A 22739-nucleotide genomic window follows, 5' to 3' on the forward strand; every position below is an offset into this window, starting at 1 on the left:
AACAATTTTCATAATACAAAAATTCCTTTAAAACTGTGATCTCTTCTCAGAATTCACCAGCAGGAGAATTCATCATATAAACTGTTAGCAAGTCATAGTTCAAACAGATAGAGCCGACCCCAAGATGACAATTCCATAGCTCGACAACTTTGGAGCTTTGGAGCAAAAAGAAAAACTTTCAAACGGTTTCAGGGAATTGAAACTGGGAGTGTGTAAGATATACCCCAGGCCAGTACCCTAACCACCCAGCTAGAGAGAGCCTCTCTTTCTCTGCCCTTCCTGATGAAAGTTTTGTGGAAATTGGCATGTTCCCACCTTGATACTAATTATTCTGGAGGGATCCACATGTCATGTTGTTGGGTCACAGCTGGCCCACTAACCTCTCTGTAGCTGCAGCCCATGAGGCATAGGTCTACCAGCAACAACAAAACTTGGAGTCCCTTTATTACTTCTGCACACACATCCCTTCCCTGAAGGTTCAGGCAGGGATGAAAGTAACTTAAAGGACTTGCCAGTACTCTGGAGTCCTGAGGATCGGACCGGGCCTCAACTGGAAGAAGCGTGGCCTCTACCAAAAGAGGCAGGGCCTTTAAATTCTGGGGCCCTTTAAATTGGGATTTAAAGACCTGGTGCTAGGGCTGTGGTAGCAGCAGCTGGGAGCGCCGGACCCTTTAAATCACCCCCTGAGCTCCTAGTTGCAGAGGTGGCTGGGAGCCCTGGGGCTCGGGGGCAATTTAAAGGGGGCGATTTAAAGGGCCCGGGGCTCTAGCTGCCGCAGTGGAGCCCCAGGCCCTTTAAATAGCCGCCAGAGCCCCAGGGGCCAAGCAGCAGGGCCCGGGGCTCCGGCTGCTGCTACCCTCCAGGGCCCTTTAAATTGTCCCCGGAGCCCTGCTGCCAGAGCCCTGGGGTAGCGGTGGTGGGGCTCCAGCGGCTATTTAAAAGGCCCAAGTGGTAGAGGCAGCAGGAGCCCCGGACCCTTTAAATAGCCGCCAGAGTCCCACTGCCACTACCCCAGGACTCCGGCAGGCTCTGGTGGCTATTTAAAGGGCCTGGAGCTCCCACTGCCTCTACCGCCCCAGGCCCTTTAAATCATCCCCGGAGCCCTGGGGTAGCAGCAGCCGGGCTACAGCAGCGATTTACAGGGCCTGGGGCGGTAGCGGCAGCAGGAGCCTTGGGTCCTTTAAATCACCACCCGAGCCCCACTGCCACTACCCCAGGGCTCCAGCAGCGATTTAAAGGGCCCGGGGCTCCAGCCACTGCTGGGAGTCCCAAGCCCTTTAAATTGCCACCTGAGGAAACTGGTCCGCCCCAGTATGGCACACCGGCTCTTGTCGGCGGGGGTGGCAGGTTTGTAGAAATTTTGGTGGTGCCCAGAATCTGCCCCTGCCCAAACTCTGCCTCCCCCCCCAAACTCAACCCCCCACCTGCCCAAGGCTTTGGGAGGGAGTTTGGGTGGGGGAAGAGGTCTGGGGTGCAGGCCCTGGGCTGGGGCAGGGGATTGGGGTGCAGGCTCTGGGAGGGAGTTTGGGGATGGGATGGGAGGAGGTGCAGGGGGGGTGCAGGTTCTGGGAGGGAGTTTAGGGATGGGATGGGGTGCAGAGGTGAGAGCTGTGGGTGAGGCTGGGGATGGGTGTGGCTAGGGATGAGGGGTTTGGGGTGTGGAAGGGGGCTCAGGCAGAGGCTTAGGGTGTGGGGAAGATGAGGGCTCTGGCTGGGGCTGGAGATGGGGGGTTTGAGGTGTTGGAGAGGCTCAGGGCTAGAGCAGAGGGTTGGGGTGTGGGGGGATGAGGGCTCTGGCTGGGGGAATGGGCTCTGGGGTGGGGTGGGGCAGGGCTGGGGATGAGTTTTGGGTGCAGGCAGGCTGCCCCAGGACTGGAGCCAGAGAGGAGGACTCCTCCCAGCCCTCTCCCCACCAGCAACAGCGAGCTCTGGGATAGGGGCCCCCCTCTCCCCCCTGGCAGCACACTCACCCCCACCACTGTCACTGCATGTGCTCCTAAGGCCCCTCTCAGGTCCAGGAATCTCCCTTGCCTCCCCTGTGGTGGGTGCCTTGCGGGGGGGGGGGGGGGGTGTTTTGCCATCACATGTGCACCTTGTCCCCTGCTGCTGCCTCTCACTGTAGCCTCTCTGAGGGTGGGTGGGGGATGGGGCTGCCCCTTGCCCAGCATAGGGCAGGAGCAGTGACTGCAGGCAGGGGGGGCAGCTGTTCTGGTGGAGGGTCCCGCCGGAAAATGAAAGGGTCTGAGGGGGAAGGGCAAGGTAAGGGCAGCCTGCCCTGGCTCTAGTGACTGAGGGGCGCTAGGACCCTGCAGCAGCAGTTGATGCAGGGAGGCAGCATGGAGCTGCAGGGGAGACACAGGGAGGCTCTGCCCCAGGACCCCCGGGGAGGCGCGTGCAAGGGGCAGCAAGGGGGGTGGGGGGCAGGAGACACTCGGGGGGGGGGGAGCAGGTGGGACCAGCGCGGGAGACCTGGCCCTGAACATTGGTGGAGCCGGGCCCACGAGCCCTCAATATTGCTGGAGCCAGGAGCCCACATAGCTCGCCTCTGCTGCTTGCTCTGGGCTCAGGCAGGGTTTGAGGTGGGTACGATCCCTAGCGCCCCAGTAAGCGCTGCTGACAGTTTCACCTCCACTGGGGGGGGGGGGGCCGGGCGGGCTGTCCCCTTGGCACCTGAACGCCGGGCAATGTCTCCACTCTCTCCGTGTGCCTGCTGCAGGCCCCCACCCCGCCCTCCACTGCACGTGCCGGCTACTCAGTGGGGCAGATCAGCTGCTGTCCCTTACCCAGCTCGGTGCCCGGGTTTCTAGCCGACATCAGCAGCAGCAGCGGCGGGCCCCGCTCCGACCCCTCGCTGCCCGCGGGCCAAAGCAGCAGGCTTGAGCGCGGGACTTCCTGGGTACGCCCCTGCTGCGCCCTGCGCTTCCTCCCCTCACACGGCGGGCAGGAAACAGGGCTCCGGGGCCAGGCTGGGAGGGGCCAGCTGCGCCTTCCCACCAAGCTCAGATCAGACCCTTTCTGCTCGGAAGGAGAGTCTGGGGAACTCGCGCCCCCCAGTAATAATCCACCCTTCCATTGCTGTCTGCAGGCAGGGACAGCCCCCGTTAGCTCCTTCCCCATGTCCATTACGCACTCGTGCGTTGCTGTCGCCACTAGAGACACCCACGGCATCTTCCCCACATGCACAAGCATCCATTGCTGTACATGCCTCCGGGGACACAAGCCACTGCCCCGGCATGATTATGCACTCATACCTTGCACTCTCCAGCCGGGGGATGCTGACCGGCTCCCTCAGCGGGTGAAACCGTGAATTGCTGTCTGCTGGTAGGGAATGCTGGCGCCTGTTTAAAGAGCATAAGTGCTCTGGTAAAGGCAACACCATCTTATGCTTCTTTTGGGGAAAGGCATTGTATAGGGCGTGGGTAGTTTTAGTTAAACCACTAGAGCAGTGGTTCCCAAACTTTAACAACCTGTGAACCCCTTTCACTAAAATGTCAAGGCACGCGAACCCCCTCCTAAAAATGACTATTTCCAGGGATTTTCTCCTTTACCTGAGTATAAATTACAAAAGCAGTGAGTGATCTTGGAAATATAAAATATGTTTTTATGACATGCTTATTACACACTATTTATTATTATTTATCATTATAGTATTTTTATTACATGATGAAAATGGCAGCACTCTTCCAAGATCTCACTTTTGTAGCTTGTATCACTTTGAATAAGCCTGTTAGAAGACAAGGCTCCTATGTTTCATCAAGGAGTATCAGATATGAAACAGCATGAAGGTATTTAAGAAGCCAACTCAGAGTTCCTCCTGCACAAGCCTTCAGGTCTTGAGCAGTCCAGGCAAACAATGCACGTTACAACAAAGCTTAAACTTGTTCTTCATAATAATTTTAAAAACAATACTAGCTGCCTATTTAATTTTAAAAACTGCAGAATATATCCACCTCCCTTGCCATTTCTTAAAATGAGTCGAAGTTTAAATCTCAGTGCGACAGCTATGCTTGCTTTGATCTGCTTAGCTCTCGGAAGTCCAGGGGCTCCAGGCTGCTGGCCCTGTGCTGCACGGGGACCCTAGGGACAACTCTGTCCACCATCAGGGATTTTTTTCCCCGAGAACCCCCTGTAACATTTTGTGAACCCTCAAGGGTTCACAAACCCCAGTTTGGAAACCACTGCACTAGAGCTATAACATGAAATTTTTTCACATAAAAATAGTAGTGTGGCCAGGGCCGGCTCCAGCTTTTTTGCCCCCCCCCCCCATAGCAAAGACTAAAAAAAAAAAAGCAGGACCTGCCACCGAAGAGGGAGAGAGGGGCCCGCCGCCGAATTGCCGCCAAAGATGTGGATGTGCCGTCCCAATCATAGACAGAATGGCACCCCTTTCTGTTGGCCGCACCTGCTTCCTTCGCTGATGCCTGAAGCTGGCCCTGTGTGTGGCCTTTCTTTTCACAGCTGATGAAAGGTGTTTTTTATTTACAGCCTGAAATAAGCCATCACTCACAGCTATCCCAGCTCCTGGAATTCTCCAGACTCTAGTCTTCAGTATAAAGAGCCTGCAAAAAAAAATCTAGCTTCAGCAACATGATACTTTCTCTTCCTCATAATAAATCATAGCTAATTGTGTTTCCCTTCCTGATATAATCTATTTTCAGTTTGTGTATGTGATGTTCTGTACCTCAGGGGAACACCTTGCACCCCCATATTCAGCCTTGTAAAATGACTGTGTATCATCATGGCTTAAAATAAGCCAAAGCAAAAACTCTCCAAGAGCAGAGAGGTAGTTCACTCATCAGAGCAGATATGGGACAAACCCAGCCCCGCCTCACAGGAACAAAGGACGCTGGCCTAAGCAGCAACACAAGGATGTGTTAGACTCTAGTGAGTCACCCCCCCCCTTCCTTTGGCCAGTTTGGGACTGCGCTGAGGTAATGCTCACCTGACCTGGGGGGGGGGGGGGAAGGACGCAATGCCAAGAGGGAAGAAAGAACATGATAAAAGGAAGGTAAGTTTGCCAGGCTCTCTCTCTCTTCCACTTACATCTACAGCCGCCACACTAAGTGACTGAAGCACTGATGAAAGGGGAGCCAGCTAGCCTACCCGTGGTGAGAAGCATCGAAGTTTGTACGGGCATTGAAAATGTTAAGAGCAGCTTAGAATGCATTTTGCTTTTATTTCATTTGACTTACAATCACTTATTAACTATGAAAGATAGCTTTTAAGTCTGTTTATTCTACCTAAAGCAGTGTGTTTGGTTTAAAGTGCGTCACAGACCTCCCTTGGGATAACAAGCTTGGTACATATCAATTTCTTTGTTAAATTGATGAACTCACATAAGCTTGCAGCATCCAGCAGGCATAACTGGATACTGCAAGATGAAGGTTCCTAGGGTTGTGTCTAGGACTGGAGATATTGGCTAGTGTCATTCGGTTGCATAATCCAAGGAGCAGCTTACATGCCAGAGGCTGTGCATGAACAGCCCAGGAGTGGGGGTTCTCACAGCAGAGCAGGCTGGCTCCCAGAGTCAAGGATTGGAGTGACCTAGCAAATCACTGGTCCAGGTATCACCAGAGGGGAATGTCACAGTTAAAATTTGTTAAATCTTATTTAACTGCCCTATGCACACATTTTTCAAAGTTTGTAAGAATGGGGTCCTACATCCACAACCTTTTTATTTAAGTCAGCTGTTTTGGCCCCTCTCCTTCATTCCAGCACCAGACACTGCAAAATCTCACTTCAGTAGGCCACTGCAAGAGAGCAGGGGTCAGGGCTACAAGATTTTGATACAGCATATAGACTTCAGATAGCTTAAAATACTATTAGGAAAAGACCAATTTAAAAACTGGATTAAAAAGCAACTCTGTACTTTTCAACACCAACTTCAAGATGTGATAGTTAGTTGGAATTTAGCTTTTCAAAGACATGTATCTGATTTTTTCAGAAATGTTGAGAACACAATAGCTCCAACTAAAGCTAGAGGAAGCCACCAGGCCGTTGCCTGATTTTTGAAAAAAGGTGAACACTTAAGTAGCTTCCAATGAACTACCGGATGCTCAACTGTTCTGAAAATTAGGCAGATGCTTAAATATGCATTTAGGAGTCTAATTTTGGACTACTCATTTAAGATCTTGGCATTGTCTATTTCCAGCCCTCCACTGGAATGAAGTATTACTTACTTTTGTAACACCTATGTTAAAGTAGGGTCAGATAGTTTTACTATAAATTATATTTGACAGTTACTACTACTTTAAAATATGGAAAGACAAAACAAGGAGTCATACTATGTTTGACTTATTTTAACTTTTATAAATCCACTTGAACTCTTAACTGCACTCACAGAGTTCGCTTTTTAAATTTCCTTTAAATTTTAACAAGTATGATAAAGCTACAATATCAATATTTCTTTGGAAAGAGCCATTCTGGTATTTTAAGGACTGCAAGGTCTGAATACCAGAAGTACAGAAAACATTTTAAAATCCTCATTCCCATGCCATGAAATTCACATTTTGGTTCACTTAGAATTTATTTGGCAGACTATAACAGCAAGAAGATAGTATTTTGTCAAAAGCTATTTCTCCTGAAGCCACATTATTTGATAAATGATGCCTTTATTACCTCTCAGAAAGGAAGAAAGTTATGGCTATCAGGCTGCTGCAACATGCACTACACAAATGAAAAGTTATACAATATTAAGTGACATTACAAATTTAAGTATGGCAATAATATGGCTTTAATGAAGAAAAATACGGTTTATACTGAAGGAAAAGAGAAACCCATTTTGTAAGCCAGCTTGGATGACTAAAAGCATGTTCTGTACAAATCCACTGTAGAGGAATATGGTCAGCTTCTGAAACAATTCTGATGTACAACCAAAATATTTTTGCTGTATATACTTCAGGTGTTTCAAAAATTGATCTTTTAGAGATTTTAACGAAATTTAAAGAATAAAAGATACAAGACTTGTGAAGCAGGGTACCTGTCACCCACTATTCCAGAGACTTTAATATGAAAAAATGCTCTTGTTCCTTTTCCTCTTTGCAGAATACTAAAAAATGAATACTAGTAAGAACTGAGCAATAACAATTGCTTTTCTATTCCATGAACCCAATGTTAACAATAAAATATGAGTCTATTGTCAAGGCATTTTATTTACACAACTGAAAATGGTTAGATGTTCAGAAGCGGTGTACAATGAAACAGAAAAAACGAACCAAATACTTGAGCACATAATCCCGTCTTTACAACTAAAGCCACATCTTCCAACTTTCAGAAAAAACACTGGTAAAAGCCATTACATTTTTTCTCCACAATAAAGAAAACACACTACAATAAGTTTAATTGAAATTGGAGAGACTGGATCTTGGCTTGCACACTTCATTTAAAAAGACAGTAGGCAGGTGCACTAAAATATAGCAAAACTCTACTACTTGTCTTTTTCGATACTCAGTTCTCTTATGGATACCACCTAGCCAGTTCCAACGCATTCTCATCAATTACTGCCCATCTTTGCCTTATGTAGAGAGCGTACTCTGGAAGGCTGCTGTTGATCACCGTTTGCTTGATTTAGTCTCTATGTCCATTTGTTGCATAAGAGCTGTGATGGTCAAGCCTTAACTTCAGGAGTTGAGCTGTAGATGGAATCTGAATTTTCAGAAGTAAGGTCTTCTGTGGTTAAAATAGCAAAATTATTTTCAAACTTCACCTTAGATACAGAAAATAAAACACCACCACCATAGCAGGACCTGAATCCATCTTTAAATTAAACTTTTCACAAATGTTTCACCATATCCCTTTAAAACAGTTTGCAAGATTACACACAGTTCTACTCGCTGGTCTATATTTTTCTCATTAGTTTATTTGCACATATTTTCAGGAAACTAGTTGTGAACTTTGAAAAGTATCAGTAGAGCGCTGACACAGTACCCACAAATTCTAAAGGAAATTTTATGCAGATTAAACCCTTTGGATTAGTTCTGACACTGTTAGGTGTATCTGAAGTATATAGTTATCAATACATTACCTAGCTCCTCTTCTGCAGTTCCTGGAAGGCTGACCCTTGCTTTTGCCAGCTCTCCACCTTCCTCTTCTGTGAAAAACAAAAACATTTCTTCTAATTCTAAACCCTATTCACCTCAGACCCCGACAGAAAATCCTCATTGTTATTTTTAAGTGACAAAAAATAGTTTCTTTTAAAACTTTGTCTAGTGGTGACGGGGGCGGGAGGGTTGGCAAACAGTTCCCATTACTGGAGAGGTGTTCTGCATGTGGCTAGGCATTTTATTGTTGGTTTTAATCAAATTTTTTTTTAAAATGCCCTCAATTTTATAATACCTCTCTTTGCTTCTCTACTTGCAAACTTGTTTCTACTGTCTTGCCCTTGCTTAAATTACTGAAAAAAATACAGTGTTTCACATGTGTTGTTTGAGTTTTATTTTACGTTTCTATAACACAAAAGAAAAAACTCTACATGAGACTATTTTGCTTAGAATATTCCCTGAGAAAGTGTTAAAAGGTTAATTTTGTAGCTGCAAAAAGAAACAGCGAGTATTTATGTAATTAAACTGAACGGATCTGATACAGAGATTGTTAAAGGAAAGAAGTTACTCTGGCAGGTCTGAGTTTTAACCGGCAACTAGTTGTATAAGATTTTGACAAGTTACGATGCAACTGAGTTTTACCAAACACACACACAAAATTCTTACCCGGAACTACACATTTCCAAAGACCATATGTTTTCCCTACTGTCGTCTGCCACAGTCTTAACGTTCCATCCTCAGAGCCACTACCATACAACTCTCCATCAGGGCTAAATCTCACACAGTGAATGGGACCAAAGTGTCCTTTGTAAGATTCTATAAGAAATAGTTTCAACACAGTGTTAAATTTCACGTTAGCCAACAAATAAATAGAACTAATAAATTACTGGTGAAGAGGGGAGGGGAAGGAAGAGGGAAGTTTTTGTTTTGTTTTTTTAAATACAGCAGTTTCTCAAAAGGTTGCACGTGTATCTTCTCAGACCAAGGAGTACAAGCTACCCGGTGAACTTGAATTTTGGTGCCTATTAAAAACTGACAAGTTAATAACCAATTGCTAGCCTGTTCCAGGGAAATAACCATTTCCCCTTCTTGTATAAAGCAAGCATGCCAACAAAGATGACATTGGTATCACAAGTGCACATCAGGCTCTTACATCCATCCTCCTAACTATATCCATTATTCTAAACTAGTATGGGACTTGAATTGGTAAGATTCTCTTGTGTGCTTCTAAAACAAGAATTTTGCTAAATTCATTTGGCTGGAAAAACAACAGACAAAGAAAAGGGAGAAACAAACATGTGCATTGTCCATACAAACAAATGAAATGTTTAAGTTACTTATTTTTTGTGCAACCAGTGAATGCCACACTACTTTACACCCCATATGCAATTTACACTACCATTTACAATACATCAACACTGAATGTGTCTCAGGGATTTCTATTGGAGTGGATGCCTGCTTAATCCAAGCTGCTCTGAAAGTGTTGTGTTAGGTTTGTTGGTGCAGGAGGCTGCAGGCTATATTTTTTAGACAAGTTAAAGTTAACAGCATGCCTTTAAATACGTAACAAATGTGTTCTGAAATCATAAGCATGATAAATAAACTTTCAAATTTAAACTGAGTACAAGTTATCACAAGATACTGTGAAATATAATTATAATCTTTACCACCTGAAAACTGGAAAACTTACCTAGCTCTTCTCCTGTATTATAGTCATATTTATACAGTTTAAAGTCTTCACCACCTGCAACAAGAAATTCTTTCTCAGGGTGAAGGGATGCAGAGTTGACTGTAGCAGGAGCGTCAAACGATTTAATCTGCTCCAGACTAGGGAAAAAGTTTTGTTAATACTATATATGTTTTTAAAAAAAACACACTTTAAAAACAGCACTTTAAGCCTGTCATTCTAGGAAAATGTGATGCTGTTCCTACAGATCACAGCTTTCTTAAAAATGCTGTTTCCAGTATAAATCTTAAAATGGTAAATTTACATTTCACTAAGCTAAAGACAAGCTATTACACCTTAATATTTTGTGACCAATGCCTCACTTATTTTATGCATTGTCACAATTCTCTTGCATGTGCTTCTTGTGTTGTACTTAAAAGTAAAAATCTGAGGCTGTAGTGGACATATTAAACCAAAATTAGATTTATTGTATAAATTATACGTGGAAAAATATTTGCTGCCTGATGATACAGGCATAGCCAAATAGTCGTCATATTCTTGTCTGCCCTTGTTCTTTCCTTAATCTCTTCTTTTTCCTTGTCTTCAAATTGTTGTGTCTAATTTTATACTGTAAACTCTTGGACTCTGGTACCTTGTTACCTATTCACTAGTACAAGAGAGTCTTAACAGTGAGCTAATGAGTAATTTGTTGGAAAGTTGTCCTTTAACAAAAAGGCTTTTTAAACTGTAAGCTCTGCAGGGAGTTTGTCCACAACTGGGCCCTGATCCTGATTGAAGTATTATATAGAGACGCCAATACAAATACTAATTCTCAACAAGAGCATATAATATAAGTACTATATCCATGTATAGCTATGGCAAATTTATATGTCCATTAGTTTAGATGTGTGTGCTAGTAAGTATGATTCTAGGGCTGATTGAGTAGTTCAGTCCCCAACCTCAGTCAGACCTTTGCCTCTCCACCATTCCGAACAAAGATGTGAATCACTACAAACTGAGGTGGTTTAGTGATACGTCCTTTGTGCAATAAGAACTGGATAGAGACCTGCAAACAACTGTTAGCTGCTAATGATTTTCAAGTACTATTTCAGCTAGATTTTTTGAAGTTAAACTAAAGATGAGGGTCTATGCTCCTTTATTTTGGGGAAAACAAGGGCAGAAGAAAGGAATAGAAGGGAAAATGTTGGTTTCATTAGCGTGGCAGATCAAGATCCTTTTCCCACAACCATACTGGCTCAGTGTCACCTGTCACCTCTCCCATATGCCCTCTAGTCCTCTTTATACTTCTGAAGATTTCAAGTTTGAAACTTACGTCTCTGCACTATGAAAAGCAATAGTCCTCCCATAGGTTATCACCAGTATCTCCCCCTCAGGAATATACTCCATGCTGCTTACAGACATTGCAACATTTATTGCTTTTACTTCAGTCATGGTATTCCGGTCCCAGAGGCTGTTGAAAAAAGAGACACTTAAAATTACTTGAGTAAACCAAATTACTTTCATTCACATCAATGCTAGGCTTTGGTTTACAAATGCTACCTAAACAAAAACTCCAAAGTTGGTTCTAGTCATTCTAGATTGTTAATGGTATGCTTATCTTAATCACTGGCCACAACATGCTCTTAAAGTACAGCTACCTCTGGAGCAGAATGCAGCAATGGTTCTGCCACAGCAACACTAAGTGATACTTACACTGTTAAACTGGTCTGGTGTTTCAGTCAGTCACCCAGGGATGATGAGCTCTGTACACAACCACCAGTGCCCTGAGCAATCCAGCTTCCTAGTGACAACACTTATGATCAAGACGTCAAAACCCCACTGGTAAGCAGGAAGCTTTTTCTGGTGAGGGTGCAGGGGGGACCAATGCTAATACATATACAGTATCTCAGGTTCCACTTACAGCAAGATGTAGCTGTACTAACAGTCTAAATATAAAACACCATATGCAATTCTGTCTTCCTATGACTGCAAACGGTCAGCTCTAGGGCCTCAGCTAAGCTTTGGCAGAGTGAAAACTAATCAGGATATTTCCAGTTTTAATTACTATTATTTCAAGCCCTGTGAACAACTGTGAACCCATCAGTTGCTGATGGAGCTAAAATGGAGACTGAGGAGAAGGGACTGAATGGCAGAGTTGACCCCACCCCATGCCACAGACCTCTCTACTAATCTGCACTCAACATGACATCAGACAGAAGTCTAGGGAATGGGGGAGAGGAGATAACACCCTGGTCACACCAGCAGACATAGTATAGATTCCTCCACGCTTGGTCAGGAGGTTCTAGGCTATGGGGAAAAAAACCAAAAAGAATGCTCTTCCTTCCAGTCAGAGGGGCTGTGGGGACTTCAAGTTTATCAGACACCTACCAGTCAGACTTGAGCCAAAGATGCAGTGATTGGAGTAGAATCCCAGCACCCTCCCCTTTCTCAGTAGTGTGGCAGAGTGGGGAAGAGGACTGAGCTTGTCACCAGAGCACTGCCTCCAGACAGCAGAACTCTTCCCCATCTTTTATATCAGCCTCTGACTAGTGAATGCCTCGTACATTTTTCAAGCTTGACTATGATGGACATGTTACATTTGTTTGCCACTATCTCTTCACAGGCAATAAGAGTTCCCTCCCAATGCCTCAGTGACAGGACTCATCCCAGTTATGAATTCATCCTCTCTGGGGTTTTTGTCATGAAAAAAAACAGATGGCAGTGACTTAGCAATATGAAATCAATCAACTGGTATATTGGGGTTTAGTGACAGAAAGTATATTTGATAAGATCACATGATTAACAATTCTTATCTCAGATATATACCCTTAGAGATTACGACATTAAGAAAGATGGGGTGGTCTTATATTGACCTGGTATATAATAATTAGGAATCTCACATACCACAAATCAGACACTGACTATTGAAGTGTATATACTTAAATTACAGAAATAAATGAATCCGAGTTCTAAATATAACTATGTTTTTGATATTATAAACCCAAAAGCCAACTGTACCCAAATACAATTATATGGAGAGAGTCCATTTTAAAAAAAAAAAAAAAAAAGTTAAGTTAGTGTTTCTTACCGGACAGTTTTATCATCAGCTGAAAGGATCTGTTTGTCATCACTGCTCCATAAAGCCTTTTTAATACCTGAAGTATGTCCACTGACCACCTGAGGTTCTTAAGATTAAAGCAAACAACTTAGAAGATGAAATAACAGGGAGATTAAAAAAATCTTACCACTTAAATCAAACAACAAACCATTTCACCTGGTTTATAAGTCACTATAATCACCAGTTGCCATAAATCAGTAATGGCATCAGGATGACAATGCTGTCAAGTTGCTTGAGTTGTATTTTAATTTTTTACCTGAAGTAATTCCAGAAGTGAATGACACAGGCCAAATTGATACCTGCTTCTTAGTGCTTGTCTACACGAAAAAGTTGCACCAATTTAACTTCATGTATGAATTTAAACCTACTTTGTTAAATTAATGCAAACTCTCTTACTTCAGTTGAGTCTCAGTTGAGACCAAGTAAATAAGGAATAGGTATAAGCTAAACTGAAATGAGCCACTCAAACCAAAATGAGAGTCCACACAGGATTTTGTACAGGTTCAAACTAATCCTGTTTAAAAATCCATTTAAATTAAACCAGTGCAACTTTATTGTTTAGACAAGCCCCCAATCTAGAAATACTGTGAACATTACATAAGTAGCTGGTGTTAAACAAGTTTACATGTCCCTGCAGGTAAATGCAAGATGCAAGCACACAGAGCCCAGCAAACACACAGAGGCAAGTACCTTGTGTGCATGAACCCATGCTTCATACTGATGAGATATATCAAACAGTTTAAATTATTGCACATTTTTAAATGCTTTAACTCACTTTAAAAACAGAAAACTTCAAATCAAGCTAGTGTTGACAGTAAAATAAATAAGATGTAATGCAACCTGAAAGATGCTTTTTGTGATTTTCAGCACATCGTACAACACTAATTTATATCTCAAATCCTATCAACACCAACCATTAAGAACTCTAAGTATAATTCATGAAACAGAACAGATTTGAATATTTTCAAAGGAACAGTCAACTGAATTGTGTGCAACCCTACAAAATGAATGAGTAAGTAGGATAAGAAAAGCAAACTAACCTGCTTCTGGCTTGCTCAAGTCATAAATACGCAACAATTTATCTTGTCCACCTGTCAACAGGTAATTGCTGTCCTGAAATAGTTAGAAATCATGGCAAGTCACTCTTTTATTAAAACTAAAATATTACTTTTATAATGAATATTACAATAGCACTTTTCTAGTAACCCGCTAAAACACCTATTACATTTACATTCATCCCTTAGAAATGAAAAGTTGACCTGAACATCTCCCTGACAAAGCATAAAGCACATGAAAACAAGGGCAGCAGTTACATCCAATTGTTTGACTCCCTGACAAATAAGACAAAGATTTTTCATACCTCAGTAAAATCCACACTTTTGACAATATGCTTATGAGCCAGTGTGATCAGTTCATCCCCTGAAACAGCATCCCATACTTTGCTGAAAGACAAGAAAGTACAAGTGTGGTTTCATTAGCCACTACTGACTTTATTACAAGCTAATTTGGCTGTTCCGGTTACAGGGACATTTCCCTGATAACTAGCATTATTTCTAACACAACAGATCCTTTTAATTACTATGTTCTGATAATTACTGCACAATAGGGATCACCATTCTGGATAAAGGTGAGTCTCTCAAACAGTTAAAACCCAAAACTGGAAATGATTAGTTTGTGAGAATACTTTTTTTTCCCCCTAAAAGCCATTTCCTTAATTCTTTTTTGTACTACCAGCCCATTGCTCCTACCTCTCTTCTCTCTCGAACAGTTCAGGATTAACAGCACTTGTAGCTTTAGAGGCACCTTGGTACAGTATTCCTACTTAGATCTACATAGACTAAGAGCTCATGTGTGGAATTCAGATTTTCACAAAGACTTGCGTACATACTTAACTTTCCACACTGCGAGTATCCCCAGTGACATCAAGGTGATCGCTCACAGTGCTTGTGCTTAAGCCTTTGTAAGTCTGAGGCTCAATAGTATCTAATATTCATCAATTTCACTTAACAGGAGGTACTTTGAGTTACGTGCTTCTATACAGAATCTTGGTGGGAAAGTTGTATGGATTACTACCTGACCCATGAGCAATGGAAAAACGGAGTGTTAAAAAGTAGGGAATTAGCAGTGGTGGAACAAAATCATTAACTCTGGTATCCCACATAATTGCAACATAACTAAGGATTATGAAGGATATCTGAATGGTCTGTGTAGGCCACTATGCTATTTATCAGTCTGTTCATCCATAAAATAGGAGTTATCCAACTTGACAGTATTAACTGCCATTCCGCTCCTTGGATCGTTACCCTGTTGTGGTGGAGAGGCTTGTGTGTCCCAATGACCCTCAGAACTATGTCATCCGAAGTTGGGTGGCCACCCTTGGCGAACAGTTCTGAGGGGAGGTTCCAGACAAAGCATGCAGAACAGCTGTATTTCAAGGACCTGTCAGTTCTCTGCAGCTGTGAAGGTGGGTGAGGGCTGCAGCAGGACCGAGACCTTTGGTTGTCCTGAACTTCCCTGCCCCTGGCTCCAGGGCTCTTTCCTGTAAAGTTTTGTGAGGTTGCCACCTGTGCACTGGCTCACCCACGTTAAAAGATTTCACACACCTCTGCCCTGCCCAGGTTGTTAACATCTCCCACTAACGAAGTCCTACAACGCTAAATGGATGAGTCGTGGTGGAGACGAGCAGTGATCTCTGGGAGTTCCTAGTCAAAAATCTGCATGCAAGCGGCAGCCGTGTGTTGGTCGTCTTGCGCTTGGACTTGTGAGACAGAAGCACAATTAGACAGCTGCGGCCACTACTGAGCAGTCCTTTTCAGGATTCCTTCTGCTCACCACAAATGGGGAATGGACTAGGAAAGGTGCCCTAAACATAGGCTCTCCCAACCCCTTCCCCCGGCTGGATCACTCTACCTACAGTCAGAACATATGATGCAAAGTAACGAAGTTCGCCCTTGGAATGTTCGCACCCTCTCATGGATTCCCCGAACAGTGACTGTCCTGAAAGAAGTGCCATAACAGCTAGAGAATTTGCAAAATATGACATTGAAATTGCTGCCCTAAATGAGAGCTGTCTGGCCAATGAAGGCCAACTGAAAGAAGATGGAGTTGGCTATACCTTTTTTTGGAAAGGAAACTCAGCTGAAGAGGTGCGTATTCATGGGGTTAGTTTTACCACCAAAAACAAGATTGCTAGTGATTTTTTTTTTAAAACTCTCTATGAGTATTAACGAATGTCTGAAGACTCTTCATTTTAAGCTTAGTAACAACCAGTATGCCATGGTCATCAGTGCATATGCTCCCACACTTGATGAAGTCAACAAGTAGAAGTTTTACTGTGCTCTTGATGCAGTCCTGACTGACACAGCCAAGGAAGACAAGCTCATCCTCAGGGATGACTTCAATGCAAGAGTTGGTTGACATTCCGAACTCTGGAGAATCACCACTGGGAAAGAAGGGGGTGGGGAAAATCTACTCTAATGGCATTCTCCTCCTCAGCAAATATGTGAAGCATGATTTGCTTATCACAAATACCATCTTTAGACAGAGGCACAAATATAAGACCACTTGTAAACACCCACATTTCAGGCACTGGCATCTTTTTTACTACGTCATCATCAGGTCCTGTGATCATACTGATGTCTATATTACACGAGCCGTGCGGTATGGATGACTGCTGGACAGATCAATTATGAACATGCGGCTTACACCACAATGCTGAAAACAACCAAAAGGAATGCAGAAGAGATTTAGCATCAAAATCACACTAGTTGTAAGACTCGTCAGCAATGCCTCATGAGAAACTCTCTAACCTACCTGCCCATCAATGATACCCAAACACACTGGGAGGAGTTCAAGACCATTATTCACAACGTGCTGAACAGATTGCATATGCCACTCACCGCCATCAGAATTAGTTTAATAAGAACAAGGAAATCTTAGCACTTATTTATCAGAAGAAAAGTGTAGAGACCACCATTTTGCACTTGGCAAAAAGAACCTGCAAAAATGAAAAACTTAATATAGGCTTAAAACTGCAGTTCAAAGGAGGCTGCGACACATCAAGAATCAGTGACAACAGGCAAATGCCAGGGAGATCCAGAGTTTTGCTGATCAACATGATATGAGCAACTTTTTTCAAGCAAATCTCAGAACAGCTCCACCCTCCTTAAGGACAATGTTGGAAGGAGCATTTCGAAACTCTATTGAACTGTAAATCTGAAGTCTCAGCTGCCACCATCAAGTCCATTTCTCAGTATTCAGTAACAGAAATGCTTGCAGACACCCCCTCCCCATCTTCTGAGGAAGTCTGGCATGCCGTTACTCGGACTAGACACAACAAGGCGCCAGGCCCAGACAGCGTCCCTGTGAAGGTCTTCAAAATTGATGGAATAGCACTCAAGTGAAAACTTCATCAACTTTGTGTTAGAATTTGAGTTAATGAGGAAAATTCCACCCGACCTAAAGAATGCTACTATTGTGACCATTTTTAAGAAAGGGGACAAGTCAATGTGAAGGAATTACCGAGGCACTGACCTCTTCTCCATTGCCGGGAAGACCCTTGCTTGCATCCTTTTGAATCATTTCCTCCCTCTTACCAAAGACGTCCTTTTGGAATCCCAATGTAGTTTCAGACTCTCTCAGGGCACCACCAATATGATTTTTGTAGCACAACAGTTCCAAACAAAGCGTAGAGAAAGCCACCAGCAATCGTTTATGGCATTTACTGACCTAACTAAGGCCTCTGATTCCATCAATCTTGGAGCATTATGGAAGGTGCTATCTAGGTTCAGTTGTCCATTGAAGTTCATTCACATTCTCAGGCTACTTCATAATGGTATGACCGCCACCGTCCTCTCTATTGGGCTGGAGACAGACCCATTCATAATCTATACTGGTGTTAAGAAGGGCTTTGTTACTGCCCCAAACCCTTTTTCCATCTATCTTGCCATGATCTTTATTCTTCTTTATGACTGCCTTTTTCTGGAACTGGAATTATTGCATTGCATAGACGGCCAGCTCTTCAACTTGCGGCATCTTCATTCTAAAACTAAGGTCAGCAGGACCATTACTACTGATCTTCAGTATGCTGATGACAATGCTATCCTCATGCACACCAAGGCTAACTTGTAATCCACTCTAAACTTTTTCTTGGGCACCTGTGACTTTTCCTCCACATTGAGAAAACTAAGGTAGCTCCACCAACCTGCCCCAGCACAAGTTGCCCCCTTCTCCCACAAATTGTCATTGGTGGTGAACTCCTGGAACATGGTGACTATTTCCCTTACCTTGGTAGCCACCTCTCCCAGACAGCTAATCTCAATGTGGAGTTTGAACAGAGGATCTGTTGTGCCATGGCATCCTTTGGAAAGTTGCTTCATCGTGTCTTTATTGGCAGAGATCTGCAGATGAAAACTAAGATCCTGGTCTACAAGGCAGTAGTCATCCCCACTCTTGTTTGTGTGTGTGAGACATGGATGACATACCAAAGCCACTTGGAATGATACCACCAGCACTGAGTTAGGAAGATTCTCCATATCAGATGGGAAGATCATTGTACCAAATGCCAGCGTTCTCTCTGCAGCTAACACCACCAGTGCTGAGTCGAAGATTATGAAAAATCAACTTCACTGGGCTGGCCATTGTGTGCGGATGGCTGATACTTGTCTTCTGAAGCAAGTCTTCTTTTCTCAACTTAGTCATGGTAACAGAACTTGCAGCGAGACAGAGGAAATGCCACAATGACACCCTGAAAGCATATCTTGAGTCATTGAGCCCATGAATTGGGTAGAGATGGCTGGCAATAGACCGCAATGGTGTTGCATTATACATCAAGCCTCAGCCTGTTTTGAGCAAGGCAATTCTCTTCAAGAGGCTGAGGAACAGCAGAGGAGGAAGGAAAGCGTGTACAGCACCCCAGCCAGCAGCTGTGCTCTCTCCAAGCAACCACCTGTCATATATGTGGAAAAACCTGTTGAGCATGGATTGGACTCCTCAGCCATCTTAAGTCTCATCAATGACTCCTCCTCCTTCCCCTCCAGCAGACATCATCCTCATATCGAGGGACAGCTGATGACGACGATTAACTGCCATTACTGTACTTCCATAAAATACCAAAAACCTAAGTTTCTAAACTTTTAAGGTAGCCAGCTGTAACTAATGGTTTATTAAAGGGCAAACACATAAAACAGTAATTCCTTTAACACCACAATTAAGAAAAATATAGTATCACAAGATGAAAGCACAACACAGTGAAATTTCAGTATTAACCAGTACTTACGCTGTAAAATCTGCAGCTGCTGTCGCTGCTTTAGTGGCATCCCTATTCAGAGTGGCACCCCAGACGGCACCTTTATGACCTAGAAATGTTCCAATCCAGTCCCCCGTGTCACCTTGGCGTAGCATAGGTTTACCATCTAGGCAAAAAACAAAGATTAATTTTCAAGCAAAACAGTTTTATTTTACTTAACAGTAATCATAGTTCTAATGAAACAGTTCAATTTACACTACTGTGGAACAAAAAAGAAAACACCAGAGCTCTTTGGCAATGGAATGTGACATACCTTTGAAACGATATATTTTGTTATCAATTTAATTAGAATTGGATCTTTAATTTTGTATCTGTACATATAGGGACTGACTCTTGCTATGTGTATCTAACAAAATGGTGCCACAATTTTGGCTGCGGCCTTTAGACACTACTGCAATACAAATAATATGTTTGTTCTATGTTCTGGTTCTTTTACTAATTAGTATTTTTTGTCACCGTGTTAACAGTTCTGTATTTGTTTTAGTTTCAACATATTAGCACCTGCTTTTGATGCCAATACTGCTTACAAAAAGTTTCATTTTAAAATTGTCTGATATATAAATTACTTTTCAGATACATAGAGCAGTTGTAAAAATAAAACAGAATTAAGAAGTGGCATTGTAGACAGACAAATACAACCCAGACTCAGTAAAAGGTCCAAGAGGGCCTTTCAAAGAAGGGGATATGTAGAGGAATAAAATGTGTGTGTATGTATTTGGTGGGAGGGTGGCATCTTCTTGAGGTTTGGAAGAAAGCCCTGCTGGAAAGGCATATGAGCATGAAGAAAAGTCAATCCAGTGCTGCTAATGTACTATAATACTAGTGCAATTATGAGCCAGTTAATTTATTTGAAAAACATCTCACTGTATGATGAGCTATCACCTAGAACAGGGGTGGGCAAATGTTTTCGCCCGAGGGCCACATCGGGGTTGCGAAACGGTATGGAGGGCTGGGTAGAGAAGGCCATGCCTCCAGAAACAGCCTGGTCCCCACCCCCTACCCACCCCCCTCAGAACCCCTGACCCATCCAACCCCCCCTGCTCATTGTCCCCTGACCGCCCCCTCCTGGGACCCCCCCACTCCTAACAGTCCCCCCAGGACCCCACCCCCGCTCCCTGTCCCGACTGCCCCGACCCCTCTCCACACCCTGCCCCTGACAAGCTCCCCCAACCCATCCACCCCACCACCACCACTTCTTGTCCCGACGGCCCCCTCCCGAGACCCCCATCCCTAACTGCCCCCCCGGACCCCACCCCCTATCCAACCCCACCTGCTCCCTGTTGTCCCCCCCACCCCAGGACCCGACCTCCTATCCAACCCCCCCCGCTCCCTGTCATCCCCCCCACCCCAGGACCCCACCCCCTATCTAACCCCCCCCGCTCCCTGTCGTCCCCCCCACCCCAGGGCCCCACCTCCTATCCAACCCCCCCTGCTCCCTGTCTCCTGCCTGCCCTCCTCCACCCCATTCAACCACATCCTGTCCACCCCCTGGGATCTCCTGCCCCTTATCCAACCCCCTTCTCCCTTACCTTGCCACTCAGAGCAGCAGGACAGGCTTAATGGAAAGCCTGGGAGGTGGGCAGGTGCAAGCCACTGCCTGTGGCGGTGCAAGTAGGTGGGACAGCAGGGGAGGGGCCGGGGCTAGCCTCCCCAGCCAAGAGCTCGGGGCCAAGCAGGACAGTCCCACAGGTCATAGTTTGCCCACCTCTGACCTAGAAAGTGCAGAGGTTAAAGGGGGCTAGGCTCACAGCAACTTGTAGAACTGCCATTTTCACCTGGTGGTGATGCCTAATTTCAGAATTTAAAAAAATCCACTAGCAAAATTTTTAATTCTCTACCCCTTTAAGAGTATGACGAGAACTGTTCAGATGCGAGCTGAACATAACTCAGCTAGGTAATGGAGTAACGAGCATGCAGACAGTCTGAAATAAGTGCAAACTTACTATTCTTTTCAGTTTGTTAACACCCTAAGGGTGTTTCCACAAATATCAGCGCTGTCAGGTATTTCACTGGTGACCAAAGCATGCAAGCAATAAGGGTTACAGCTACATAAGGAACAGCGGTGCAAACTGAGATGTCAGACTGAGATCATGCTTATTGAGGGCGGAATGTGACACAATCCCACCCATTACCTTCCCCCCAGACCGACCCCTGGGGCTGCCTCTATCCCCCAGGTGGGGAACTCAGCCTGGGTACAGGGCAAGGCATCAGCAGGCTTGTGTCTCCCACGCTAAGGTTAGGACGTAAGGTGTGTTTGGGTAACCGCCTGCCCGTGTCCACAGCGCAACTAGAACCAGGAGGGGGAGACGAGTCTCATCCTCCAGCTTCGGGGCTCGGGCACCGCGAGGGCGGCCGCGCACAGACCTGGGAGTAGAGCAGAGAAAACCGGCCTCTCCTCCTCGCGACTCTCCCAGCGCTGGTAGGTTTGGGAGCGGAGCGCGGCCGAGCCACGCCAGGACAGGGATCCCCCCGCCCCCACCTCATCCACGGCAGGAGAGCGCTAGGACCCCCCCCCCCCCCCTCGCCCCGAGCTCACCCTTGCAGGCGCTGATGAGAAAGTAGCCGTAGGGGGTGATGTCGCTGAAGGCCAAGTCCACCACGGGCCGCGTGTGCCCGGAGCACGTCAGCGGGGTCTGTCTCATCGCCATGGCGATGGGGGAGGCGGAGGGCGGGAGAAAAACGCGGCGCGCGTGGCGGCAGGCGGGGAAGGGGAGAGGGAGGCGCGCGCGCGCGACGAGCGCACACACACGGGACAGCACAGGACGGGAACACGAGCTAGGCCGCGCTGCGCTGGGCAGGAACCGGAAGCGGCAGCCCAGGAAGTGACGACAAGCCGGCGCCGTGGGTGCCGCCGGAAGTTACGTTGAGAGAGGGAGGCGGCGGGAGAGAATGGAGCTCAGTGTTTGTTTGCCTCCGTGCGGAAGTTACGCGCGCCCTCGCTCTTGCGAAGCGGCGGTTCCGTCAGTTCCTCCCTGCCAACCGCGGGGCGGGGTCCGAGGAGCCGTAGGCGTCAGGGGCCATTGTCTCGCGGGGGCGGGGCTGTGAGGTCACGCGGCTGGGGGCGGGGACGACGAGCGGGGATCTCGGCCTCTGTCCCGCTCCCACAGGGAGTCCCTGGCCGCAGCTGCAGATTCATCCTCTGCGCGCGCCGCCGGCTCCCTGGCGGTTCTGAACCGTCGTTGCCCCTTCCCGGCGCAGGCGCCCGGGGGCGCTGGGACGTTTCGCTGAGTTCAGGGGTGGAGGCTTCTCGGGGTTACCGTAATACACGGCGTAGAGGACAGACGGGTTTGTCCAGAGCGGGTTGCCCCGCGGCATTGAGCTGGGCCTGCTGCCCTGGGCACCCCCCACCCCGCGGGCTGGGGGCGTTCAGCGCTCGCTGAGCTGTGTCGGGGCGCGGGGTTGTAAATCCAGCGCTGGGGCGGGGGGTCCGCGCTCAGCTGGCTGGAGGCGCGGCAAGGGCGCCCCTGCTATAGCGCGCTCGCTCTCGCGCCCCCTGAGCGCGGGTCCGGCTACCCCGGTAGGGGGAGGCTCGCTCCCAACTGCAGTGTAGACACAGCCTCTTCTGTCTCCTCGCTCTTTGAGCCAGGCCTCTAGTTTAATATAGGTTTC

General features: G+C 45.8%; 2 protein-coding genes across 4 annotated transcripts in view; both read right to left on the bottom strand.

The window, feature by feature from the left end:
• DERA (deoxyribose-phosphate aldolase) overlaps positions 1-3197 on the bottom strand; it is a 91349-nt gene extending 88152 nt beyond the window's left edge. The window contains exon 1 of one of the 3 annotated variants that reach the window (XM_073319078.2): positions 2784-3197. In XM_073319078.2, coding sequence (XP_073175179.2) covers positions 2784-3189 — 406 coding nt within the window. In that variant the 5' untranslated portion in view covers positions 3190-3197. The remainder of the gene's footprint in view (positions 1-2783) is intronic. The other 2 variants (XM_073319068.2, XM_073319088.2) reach the window with 2 other exon arrangements.
• A 3394-nt stretch (positions 3198-6591) lies between these two features.
• STRAP (serine/threonine kinase receptor associated protein) lies at positions 6592-21943 on the bottom strand. The gene is made up of 10 exons (XM_073319127.2): positions 21667-21943; positions 19101-19236; positions 14184-14265; positions 13864-13936; positions 12794-12890; positions 11039-11176; positions 9730-9866; positions 8706-8855; positions 8024-8089; positions 6592-7668 (listed from the first exon to the last, which is right to left on the bottom strand). Exons 1-10 carry the CDS (start codon positions 21776-21778, stop codon positions 7607-7609), a joined length of 1053 nt encoding a protein of 350 aa, XP_073175228.1. The 5' UTR covers positions 21779-21943; the 3' UTR covers positions 6592-7606.
• Between the last annotated feature and the right edge of the window lie 796 nt (positions 21944-22739).

Source organism: Lepidochelys kempii, chromosome 1 (genome assembly GCF_965140285.1).
Source record: "Lepidochelys kempii isolate rLepKem1 chromosome 1, rLepKem1.hap1, whole genome shotgun sequence".
Taxonomy (NCBI): Eukaryota; Metazoa; Chordata; order Testudines; family Cheloniidae; genus Lepidochelys; species Lepidochelys kempii.